Source organism: Prinia subflava, chromosome 1 (assembly GCF_021018805.1).
Source record: "Prinia subflava isolate CZ2003 ecotype Zambia chromosome 1, Cam_Psub_1.2, whole genome shotgun sequence".
Classification (NCBI taxonomy): Eukaryota; Metazoa; Chordata; class Aves; order Passeriformes; family Cisticolidae; genus Prinia; species Prinia subflava.
In genome coordinates, this window is record NC_086247.1 from 126,328,005 (window position 1) to 126,340,188 (window position 12,184).

The 12,184-nt window shown below is 38.7% G+C and overlaps 1 protein-coding gene across 1 annotated transcript in view; it reads right to left on the reverse strand.

Moving 5' to 3' along the window:
* Positions 1-2,841: 2,841 nt before the first annotated feature.
* SCIN (scinderin) overlaps positions 2,842-12,184 on the reverse strand; it is a 49,373-nt gene continuing 40,030 nt past the window's right edge. Inside the window, exons 11-16 of the mRNA XM_063411412.1 lie at positions 9,870-10,040; positions 9,219-9,396; positions 8,624-8,745; positions 6,896-6,973; positions 5,578-5,638; positions 2,842-4,638 (exon numbers count right to left, since the gene is read on the reverse strand). Of these exons, the coding sequence (XP_063267482.1) occupies positions 4,505-4,638; positions 5,578-5,638; positions 6,896-6,973; positions 8,624-8,745; positions 9,219-9,396; positions 9,870-10,040 (744 nt within the window). The 3' untranslated portion in view covers positions 2,842-4,504. The remainder of the gene's footprint in view (positions 4,639-5,577; positions 5,639-6,895; positions 6,974-8,623; positions 8,746-9,218; positions 9,397-9,869; positions 10,041-12,184) is intronic.

Here is a 12,184-nt window from a genome sequence, read left to right on the forward strand (position 1 = left end):
CACCAGTCAAGAGGCTTTTTTAAAACAATCAAAACATCCTTGCTGCAAAAGAAAATGTGTGTCTCTAGGCCTTTCAGTGGAACTGTTCAGATTGTTCCAGTCTCCCCTGCCTGCCTCCATGCAGCTAATTTTTGAGGCAATGATCTGCAGTCTAACAAACAATAAAAATCAATGCTTTCACTTGATGCTTTCATTTCATGTGCACAGAGGGCCAAATTTCACTGCTGAGTGATTAAATGTGGTGGTAAAATGTACAGTGTTGTGGTTCTCAGTACACTCATAACAACCCTTTGAGGAGAGAACTCTCACAGGGTGGAAGTGTGAATGTTTAGGAAGAAGACTGATATAGGCTGTTTCACCTTCTGCTTGCTCCCCTGGAATAACTCTGCTATTATTAAAAAAAAATAAAAATCAGGTTACATATTATGTTCTGTAGGGGCAATTTTTTCCGCCTATAATGTAAATATGCTTTGATGTCAAGAGGAAAATGACAAGCAGAGGGAGAAGGGCCAAAATAATAATCCATAAATTTTATGCCATGGTGGGCCCCCCAGTTCCCATTGGTCTGCCCTTCTCTTTGCACCTTGGAAGCTGTAACTGAAATGAGCGTAGTATATTCATTTTTAACATAAGGTAGTGGGATAATAGGCAGAGAAGGTAAAAGTAACTTCAGGCCAGTCAAGAGAGGATATAATTAGACATTTAGCACATGTAGTTGATTAAAGATCTGATTGTGTTTTCAGAAGTTCCTTTGATTTTAGCATCAGGACTCCTAGCCGTAAGAAGGGAAAAGTGTACTATTTCTTTATCTAAAGACAAAATGATTGTCTTTAAAAAAGAAAATGTAAGGATTTGTAGAGTCAGCACAGCAAAGTATTACGTAGCTCTGGTTTTATTAGGTAATATTTTTTTGGCTTATATACTTGTATTTGGCTCAGTTAAGCCATAAGGGCAGAACTTCAGTGAGATACTGCTGAAGCAGTTGTATGCTAAAGCTAAGTTTGAAGGTTTTTTCTGAAGCTTTCCTATAGAGAAGTCAACTCTGAAGAAGAATTTCAGTCCATGGAAAAGAATAGCCTTGTTTGGGCCATTTTTTTCTTTTTAATTCTTTTACATTCAGTAAAAATGAAGACTACAAGAAGATTACAAAGTTCATAACAAGAAGTGTTCCCGTAGCCTATAAAGATTTCTAAAGACGTCTGAGAGCATCTCCTGCTATAGTCTAGTGAGCAAAACATATTCTGTCTGATTCCTCAGTTCTCCTGTGTGAGAGAGTACCACAATCCTACTGTCTACCATCTCACGTCACCAGTATTCTCTTGCTGCAGTTGAAGCCTGTGTGAGTCTCCACGGGCAAGAAATCAAACAATTCAATTGAATATAGCTGTATTTAACACAATCATTTTCAGCAGATCTAATTGTAAATAGCACTATGTGCTATGGTCAAAACGGGCATTTAGAGCAGCGATTCCAGAAGCTGATTCCTATCCTGTGCATGATCTGTAGTTATACTCTAAGATTATGGTATTTTATGTAATATAAATACTACATAGTACGATGATGTCCTGTTAGTTCTAAAGATTCCTAACACCTTTCTGTTGCAATGAAATAAAAGATGAAAAATAGTGCTGTGTTTACAACCAATAGTACATGAATGCTTTCTCTTTGGTAGTAGCATAATGAAACTCCTAAATCAGGATCTCATTTTGCCATTATGAGTGAACATACTCTTACTGCAAGACATAGCTTATTCTTGACTGTATACAGATCTGCAAATTTTTTTCGATTATGAAAACAAGGCAGATAGGTTTGATATGTGTATTCATAAATTTAGGTGCTTAAGTATTTTCTTGAAAACAGCTTAATCTTTAATATTTCCAAGCACTCATAGTCCATCCTGTCTGTCCTCTCTCCTTCTCTTCTTGAGAGAAAGAAATACGTCTTTGTGTGTACTGCACATATATGTATGAAAAATAAACTTCCTCACTGGCAAGTGAACCCAAGAACAATGTTGCTAGCAGCTGTTGTGCTTAAAGTCCAGTGGAGAACACTGTTCCCTTATGAGCTCTCAGTGCTCTTCTCAACATCAGTAATCAACATGCCAGAACAATGTATTACAAACTCAAAAGCCTAGGCCAAGAGACCACAAAAGCTCCTCTGTCTTGTGTGAGGGAACTGAAAAGAGGCTTTCACAGTGCTGGAGAATATGCTGTCAGACTGTGCCAGCTCAGAGCCCTCAGTGTTCCGGAAGATGTTTATGTACAAGAAGGACAAGTCTTGTCCAATCCTTGGTTCAGAAGCTACTATAACTGTTATTTTTTAAAAATGAGAAGAATCATATGTATGTGTTGAAGACGACAATCAGATAATTACAGGCTGCTCAGTGGCTGAGGCACTGAAAAGGTCTTTGTGCTCCTTCCAGCAGAAGGACATCTTATCTATTCTCACAAATAAAAAGCAAGATATAGCCTTTAAAAACAAACATAAACCTATTTCTTCCTATTTTATAAAGCTATTTCTGTATTTAATTACTTATGCAAGCAAAAAGTTATAAAACCAGAGAGTCTGATTAACAACAATGGTATTTTTTCTTAAAGATGAAAATAACCTAATAAGAACCCAGTTCTTTGATATTCACTTAGGTTTGTAACTCTCAAGTTGTTAAGAAGAGTTAAGCTTCCACTGGGCAAAGTGGCACCACAGTAAAAACAAGTAACTTCTCACTGCACTGCCCATTTAAAAGGAAGGTACCAACTCAGGTTTAGGAAGTCTTGCTAAACGCCAGTGGAAACACTGCCCTACAATATGTCAGAGAGGGGAAGATCAGCTTGGCATATAGAATACTGCTTTTCATAACTTTATTTTAAATGAAATTACATTTAGATACAGCCCAGCTATATTAGCAGACATTTAAACAAATGTTTAAAGCTAACTCCTATAATTAATCTCTTAGCTTCACAATTCTTTTGTCATTGATATTATGAGCTCAGACTAAATTCACTCTTTTGCATTACCCTGATTCAAAATCCCAAGCATGTTAAAAAAATAAAAAAATACCTAAAATTTCACTTTCCAACCTAACTTACAAGAATAATAAAACTGCTGAAATGCTGTCATTAAAAAGCCACATTAGTATGATTTACAGCTGTACAAATTGTTGTTTAAAACAAGCATTACTGGATAAATTATCAAAGCAGTGCTTAAGATTTGAAGAAGCTTCCCCACTGCCCTTTAGTAGATTTTTTTGGCTAAGTTCCGAATAAAAGGCACTTTGAAAACATACTTTTAAATTCACCAGGAAAAAAACCAAAAAAACCAAACCAACCCCCATGCCCCCCGCAAAAAACCAAAAACAAAAACACCCCCCCCCCCAAAAAAAAAACCAAAACACCCACCCAAAAAAAACCCCTAAAAAAACACCCACACTCAAGTAAGCATGCCTGAGAGAAAAGAGAAGGCCATATTCTATGTTGCATACTCATATTCCAAATTCTCAGAAATGCTACCAGAAACCAGGGTTTTCCTTGCTTTTGATGTGCTTGATATTTGTCTAACACCTGCAAAGAAAATTAGAAAAACATCCTGCAAGGTGAACAGTCTACACGCTGAAGAACTGAGTAGTTCTGAGTAAGGCAACTGAGGTGATTTATGGCTTAAGAGCAATCTGGTTAAGGCAGAGTATATGTTTTTGAAGCTGTTACTTTTGCTTCCAGTTCAGAGCATAGTGCACTACAATGTGTTTAAGAGCTTTAGTTAAAAAGACCTGGTGGAGCTGGATCTGATTCAGAGAGAAATCTAAAGGAATTCATTACAATACACTAGACAGTCCCTCAAAAAACCCTTTGTCAGTTTCATATTCTGACAGTATTCAGTCTAAAGCTCCACACACATGTGTATTAACAGGGTAAACAAACATATTAAGCACAGCTTTCTCCAAATATCCATGTGAGCTTTCTCTGAATATCCCTGTGAGCCACAACTCCCACTGTGGATCAGACATTATCTGAAATTTTCCATGAGCGTAGCAATACGTGGGCCTAGTAATTAAATCAGGTGGAATCTTTTCCTTGCAATGGATAGTTTTACTCCTGTCAGGCCAAATTCTGCACAGTATTATCTTGACCTTAATCAAAAGGAATTTCTGTGGCATTAGTTTGGATTTTTAAGTGAAGAATTTGGTCCATTTTAGCACATTAAAGTAAACGGATCCACAGCTTCTCTTTAAAGAATCAGTAGATTAAAGAAAATGTACTTCTTTCTTTTAAGATTAAAGATTGGTAGCACTTTCTATATTTACTACTAGAAAAGCCCCACTCATGCCATTTGGTCAGTTTACAATTAACATTTATCCCTTCCAGTGCCAAGAGTTTCTAGGTTATTCATAGAAAAAGCTCAGGAAAATTTAACAACAGATGCGTTGTATTGTTGCATAAGCATATACTTAAAAATAGTAGAAAGTAGCTGGGCTCTGATCATTCTTTGGCTGGAAGTCTCCTTGGAGAGATCAGTTCTTCCATTTGTTTGAGTCCCAAGCCAGGAACCAGCCTGTGAACGTGGGGGCTTCATGCCCTTGCTTCACAATTACAATGGGGGTTCCCTTATCTCTGCCAGAAGGATCTGTTTCAATATAGCGTTTGGCTAAAAACAGAGAGGAAATAAAACATGCAGTATATTAGTTCATTCCTTTGGCATGAAAAATACATTAAAAGCCATAGCAAAAGAACACAGGGCTGCTATAGTACAGTATTCAACTAATTATTTCAAAGGCAATGAGATGATCAGGTAAAGGCTGATTTTTCCCAGCTGGCACTGAAGAAATTTTCCATGAAGTTAAAACAGAGGGATTGCTTTTCTGAGCAGTCTGTTGCCATACAGCTGGGTTTTGGCTCTTAAACAGGAGAAAGCATTTGCTGGTGCTGTGAGGATGCACAAGCTTCGGAATTCCCATTTTGTCCATGTAAAAGCCAGTGAGTGTAGTTTCCCGTGACGTCTCAACATGACATCAATACATATGGAAACACAGTCAGGTAACCCCAGCTGCTCCAGGGAAACACATGCAAGCGTTGTTAGCATGAACTCTCACAGAATAGCTCAGCTGTATAAAGTCACACCAGGGATGACACATGATTTTTCAAGAAGGTATGTGCCACATAAGTTGTCTTGATTTGTTCTGTTTGTTTTGTAATTGGAATTTCCTCCTGCAAATTTAACTTTGTGAAGGGTGGCACTATAAGGACTTGTTTGCAATCCTTTCTCTGTATACATTATTGAGGGTGCCGGTCAGTAAGGGACCTCCTTTTCAGTGCAGTTACTTTTCATAGGGCTCTCCTACATATTATTTAAAAAGCTCTGCAGCCCAGTAATGTATCTTGATTAATTTTATCCTTCATAAACTTAGAGAGTTTTAAAGCTCATTTAAAGGTGAAAATAATCATGTCCTGTATTAAATCCTAATAAGCTCAGTAACACTTTGAGACACTGTAAACATAACTAGATTTCTTCTACTTCATATTTCCTGTTTGTTAAGTAATATTGATGCTCCTTCACTCAGAAATCTGCCAAATTGATTTGATTTACCTGATTTAACGGATTCCTGTCGCTCAGTTTCGTTAGCGTCCTTCCCAATCCAGATGAACACCTGCAAACAGAGGAAAGATGTAACTCCCCTGGTATTAAAAGTTGTTGTGTACAGCTGGTAAAGTACAAAATAGTTGATTCCTCTAGGAGAAAGAACATACACTATGAAAAGACTACAGAGATACAGAGCTCTCACAAACCACAACTGATGTTTTTTCTCCCTTGTGAGAAAGTATAGTTATACCCTCTGAAATCTCACTGCTCTCTATGACACTGGAAGGCCAGACCTTTATTCATTCTGATGAAAGGATCTCTAATTACCTTTTCCATAGATACCTTTTACACTTGTACAAGGAAATTGCTCTTTGGGTGCAGGTAGTAATACTGTCTCTGGTTTGAGCTCTGTGTACACATCAACATTTGTGCCCTGTGTTATGAGCTGGGTGATTGCTAGATAGCCAACTGAAAAACCCAACAACCCTGATCCCACATCCTTTTTTTTTCTCTCCAGGATTTGGTTGGAAACCAGCTACGTGTAGTTCCAAGACTTATCTGAATCGGTACGACCCAACTACTTTCCATCCAGCTCTTCCCCACCAGTCCCCATCACTCCTTTTCACATGAACCATGGACATTCCCTCTTATTTCCAAAAACCTCAGCCTTCTGTTCCTTAAGGGTTAGGCTGAAGAAGACAAATAGGGCGTGGGCCTTCTCTTTCCCTCCAAGACAAGAGGAAGAGTAGAGAGAATATACTGTGAGAAATGGATGTGTTCTCTAAATCTGCACTGAGTTTGCCTGTCATTCTAAAAGCTCTCCACATTTTCAGTTTTCAGTGAACTGGGCAATGATGGAGATTACCTCTGTCACCCTCCAGTCACTTTCTAGTATGAAGAAATTTTTGTAAGGGTCTGTCTAGTGTTGGTCCCTTTCTCTACGAGGACTTTGTGTAGGTGGCTCCTGCTACAAGGCTTTAGTGGATTCTAAACACATTTGATGCAATTTTTTTTTTAATTAATAATTTTTGTGATAAAGTCAAGAACACTATTGAGAACCTTTCCAGAACACTTCTGGGGCTTATACTCTTGCAGCCTCCATTGGTTTAAATAAGTGCCTGCCATGGTCTCACATTATGCTTGGAAATTCAATAGCATGTGTGAACACCATCATATAGCTCAAAAAGTATAGCTCCTTTTGGTACAATTTAAAGAAAACAAAACTGCTTCCATTCTCTAAAATGATTGTTCCTCCCATCTTAGAAACTAAGGGATTAAGAATAAAATATCCTCAGAAAAAGCAATGGTCAAGTACACAGCTAACCTGCTCCCAAGCATCCAGCAACATGACATCATCTTCAGCCAAATCGTCCTGAGTGAATTCTCCTGGGACCTCTTCAATCTGGAAAGGAAAATATGTTTTGAGGGTGGTTTTTTGTTTTTAATGATTTATCAAGACATACAATTTTGCAAAGACCTAACCTGTTTTTGTAATGTTTAAGTGCAGAGGCAAATGAACAATTCATTTGGCTCCTAAAGGATCAAACCCTAAACTGATTTGATGAATGTGTTAAGGGTGTTTCTCTGAAATGAAACAAATCACATAATAGCATGTCCTATGAAATCAGCTCTCGTTTTTTCAGAGTTGGTAAGATATCCTCAGGAGAGGCAAAGATCTACATTATAATTTTTGACTACTGTTAATTTGGGACTGAGGTCTGCCAGAAGGAGGAGACAGGGAAATTTGAACTTTGAACCAACCAAGCTGGTATCAGCTGATACATTCATGCAGCTTACCTTCATTAATTAGGAAAAGAAACTGCTTTGGTTTGCAGTGGGTGAGCTCAGAGATGAAATACACACCCAACCAAGCTTCCATTGAGGATTAGTCCCCAAAGAAAAGGCAGACTGCTAGCCTCTTCCAAGGATGTGCAGGAAGATAGAAAAGCAGTTTAATGTTATTCTATATGAGAAGGAGAGATAATAATGTAGCTAATGGCTGCTACTTTTAAAGGATTGTCAAGGGTTTGGCTATGTGTGGTCATGTAGGACTGCTAGATGGATGATAAGCAGATGGTAAAAAAATATTCCTTTTCCCCACCCTTTGCTACAGTGGCCAGAAGGTCAGAGTGGTCTCACCTGCCTCTTTTGAGACCTCTAATGGTGGTGATTCAGTTACTAGAGAAAGGCTACAGGAAAGAGGAATTTCACAGAATTTGGAGGGAATTTAAAATAAAAAATAAGTCCATAGCTCCCAGCAGACTACTGCAGAAAGGTTGGTTCCTATTACTGTATCTCCCAGGAGTATTTTAAAAGCTCATTAGAAGAATACACTTTCCTACTCTCATAAGATTTTAAAGTCCTTATTAAAGGATCCTATTTGTTTTATCGCCCTCCAAATGACTGGGCTGTGCCTTAAGGAGACTGCCAGCTATGTCCCCTGCCTAAAAATGAGTGTGTCCCTGCCAACTGGTGACACAGCACTGCCCTCCCAGAATACGGTAAGTAATTAAGCCTGAATCACAGACTTAATACCCAGTGCATGGCTCTGGGTATTTCTGCCATGGAAGTAGGTCTTCCTACTTCCTTGAGCACAAGCCAATACCTTAAAGGCATAATTACACATCTTAAATCTCTGTGGAAAATTTCAGACTGCTAGGGATTTTTGGCAAGCAGCATTTCTTTTCCTTCGCCACTACTGTCAAACATGTAAGGGGCAAGGCACTGACCTGCTCTTTCTCTTTGATAGCAATCTGGTGATGCTCTGCAAGAATTAAATTGCTTTTGACTGGGCAAATGCCTTATCTTTCTGCATTTGCAAGCCTCTGTTTCCAGGCTGGAGTAGGCTCTGGATGCAAACTTCTGCAGTATTAATTGATCTGTTGATCCATTGCATTTGGATAGTTTAAAGCATCAAATGTCCACTCTCTAGTTCTTGCCAAGCCTGGTTAACTAAGCCAGATCCCCAAATTCATTTAATGACCACTGATTTCCAAGGCAAAATATATCAGATACTATATAATTAAACGGAAAGTATCCATCATATACTCACAATAAATCTGCCTGTCTTATTAGAACAACCATACAAGCGAGGGGGATGATCTTCAGCCTTTGCCAAGAGTTGTGATGAAGTCTGGTATTTTTTTTTACCTCCAAGTGCTTTCCAGAATTCCTCTAAAATACATAACATATAATTTATTCATCAGCTGATTTAACATTTGATGGTTTAGCTTGTTAGATAAGTGTTTCAGAAATCCCCAAACAATCTCTTTGCTGTCTCAAAGATGAATGTGTTTTGTTACAGTACTTCCTGCAGTTTGTCTAAACACCGCTATCAGTTGCATACCTAGAAAGAATCATAGAATTATAGAATGGCCTGGGTTGGATGGAACCTTAAAGATCATCTAGTTCCAATGCCCCTGCCATGGGCAGGGACACCTTTCAGTACACCAGGTTGCACAGAGCTCCATCCAGCTCCTCCTTAAACACTTCCAGGGATGAGGCGTCCATCACTTCTCTGGGCAACCTGTGCCTTGCCACCCTCACAGTAAAGAATTTTTTCCTAATATCTAATCTAAACATACTGTCTCCATGCAGTGCTGTGTATTCTTAGCTGTCTATTAGCAGCCATGTGGCCTCATACAAACCTGGTTCCTGGCCTTCATTAATCTTGGCAGTCTGGCATTTGAGAACATTGGCAATGTATTGAGCTCCTTGTTCCTCTTCTTTACTTGCTCCTTTTCCTACCCACGTGTAGCCAGAGTTGTTTGGCAGTTTCAGAACAAAGACATCATTGGAGTTCAGTGACACTGCGTCAACATCAACCTAGATTAAAAAAGAAATTGTTTTATTCTTGAAATCTTCAAATAATATAATCACTATTTTGCATGTTTCTATAAAATGTGTAGACATGTTAATCTGCTATGTTTTTGGTCTTCATTTCTTCCCTAGTTTTATATTGATACAAATTAGAGAAGGATTTAAGACAGGGAATGGACTTGCAAGGCAAAACTTAGGACTGTTTGCAGTAGGAAAGCTGATCTCATAGGGGTTGCTGACTTCTTGTCTATTCTTTGTCAACTGACTGTTCACCGTGTGAATTCCTACAGTTCCTCTCAACGATGTGGAGTGATTCCAGCCAGTACAGCATATTCTCTTTGGCTTTAGAGCAGTGGACTGGATTTGGAGTTCTGTGCTCCTACCAGATATGACTACCCAACAAGATTAGTCAGAGGAGCTCAAGGCAGCTCCATCACGTCCCACCGGGAATGGCTGGTTTACTTAGCAGGTGACCTTACCTCCGCAATCCTAGTAATGGCTGCTAGGTTCCTGCGGATTTGGAAGAGCCGTGTTGGTGGAGCAGGTTTCTGACCTTCCTTCTTGGATGTCCCATTCTTGTAGACTATAAGTGGTTTTTTTTTGAACAAGCTCAGTAAATGTGCAGGCTCTTTGCCTTGGCTGACTCGGATCTGTACACATGTAAAGAAATGCAATAAAAGAAACAACAGGACACAAGTGGTTATTTTTGGTCTTTGCTGAATAGCTTAGGGGATCTTAGCCAACAATGAGAAGTATGTTAGCAAAAACGAGAAATGGCAAGCTGAAAAGATCTAAAAATGTAGTTCCAGACATACAGAGTTAGAGCATTTGCGAGACTTTTTTTGTCAATCACGGTGACACAAAGACAAGATTCAAACTTCTAACACAATATTTAGCTGACTAAAATGGCTGCTATCTACTGTAATAAAAAAATCACTGATTTTCAAAAGAACTGTCATTTCATAGTGTTTTACAGAATGACTTAATCCTCCTGAAAAACTGTCTTGGAAGTTTAAGTGCCTTGTATTTAAACAGAAGAGAATGGGTGTTCATTTTATTCATTATTTCTATATGTATTTTATCTGCAAGAGGATGAAAAGAAGTAGCATAAATTTCTCATCCAAAAGATAATATGGATGACAAAAATGAACTTCTGTTAGAGATGTAAAAGATGCTCCTGCCATCTAAAAAAACCACATTGCACTATGAAAAATGACTTTTTTTACATTAATGTATGATAAAAGTTATTTTTGTGTAACCATTTAATTGTCCTTAATAACAATATCATTGGCCAAGGTAGAGGGTTGCAAGTCCCTGCCTTTCATTCCCAGAAAGAAAGGGAAAAAAGGGAGTGAGACACGCTCTGCAGCCAACAGAGTAGAAGTGGAGAGCTCTCAGTGAGGCCTGGGGCAGCTGAGAACAAGAATGCCCAGAGAGGCAGATGCAACAGGTGCTTTTATTTATTTTACAGGTAGACAGACTGCTACAGTTGTCTGGCAAGGATAACCTGAGACACATGTACTTGTAAGGGACAAACTGTAGCAGGATTTTAGAAACGGGGAAAAAAACCCTCAAAGTACAAAAAACTCCCAAAAAACAGCAACCCAAATAAACTCAAAAAACCCCAAATCACCCAAACAGCACAGTGAAACATTTTCTTGCAAGCCCAGCGTTTTAGTAGTAATTTGTACTGTCATGCCATCTAGTGACCACACAAAATAGCACACCTAGAGCTTTCAAATAATGCTGACAGAGATATTAGGCCTATCTGTTTGCATAAAAATGCACACATACATACATATGTGCATATATACACACATATGGATATGTACACATATATATTCCTATATATTCCATATATTCCTAAACTCATTGCAGGCTGAAAGACACTTTTGTGAAAGTATTGCATGAACTGCAGTGAAATGGATCTCCTTCAGCTTTAATAAAAAAGACGTTTTAAGCACCCTACTACTGCAGTAGTAATATTGTTAATAGGAGTAATATTGTTATTAGTTTAAGATTACCATTAACCTTAGGTATCAGGCAAGACTACATTGTGCTGGACATGGTCCAAATATAGAGCACACGTTAGGAATATTTCAAGTAGTAATTATCTAAATGTGTTCTAATACTTCCTTAATATAATTTCAATCAGAAATCATAACTGATTAGTGGATAAAAGTATGGGCTGCCATCTGAATTAATTGTACCTTGGTGGGTGGGCGAAGCCTTTTGCTTTTGTAATTAAGAAATAGGAATCACAGAGTTATCTCCAAGTGCCTAGAAAATCTCTGCTTGACCCTTGTCATCTGACAGCTTGAGCTTTTCTGTGAAAAGAGACCTCTCAGGTCTTCACCTACCCACCACTTTTCAGTGATATAAGGAGAGCTCACCCAGACAAGCTAAGGACTAACTTATCTACTCACACCCTTTAGTTGCCAGTGTCCTGTGCCCAGTTTTGCACACTGCATTTCTGCATGTGAGGATGTGTGTCCTGCTTTCATGGAGCTGCAAGCACTATGGGATGGGAAAACCCCAGTTATGTTCCTCACTGAGGCAAGGAAAAGTCAGACCCTCTTGGGGTCTGACTTTCAGCAGGCTTTCCTCTTCTGTCTTTCATGTGGCTTTCAGTTTTCCCAGTTTTGGCCCTCTGAAAGTCAGCTGTCTTGTCTGGGCTAAAATATCACAAATTCCTCCATAATCAAAAGGAGACAGAGGAGCTCCCACAGGGCTATTGACTTGTCACACTCCTGTTTGGAGTGAGTTGCCCTGGGACAGTCTTATCATTCAGTCT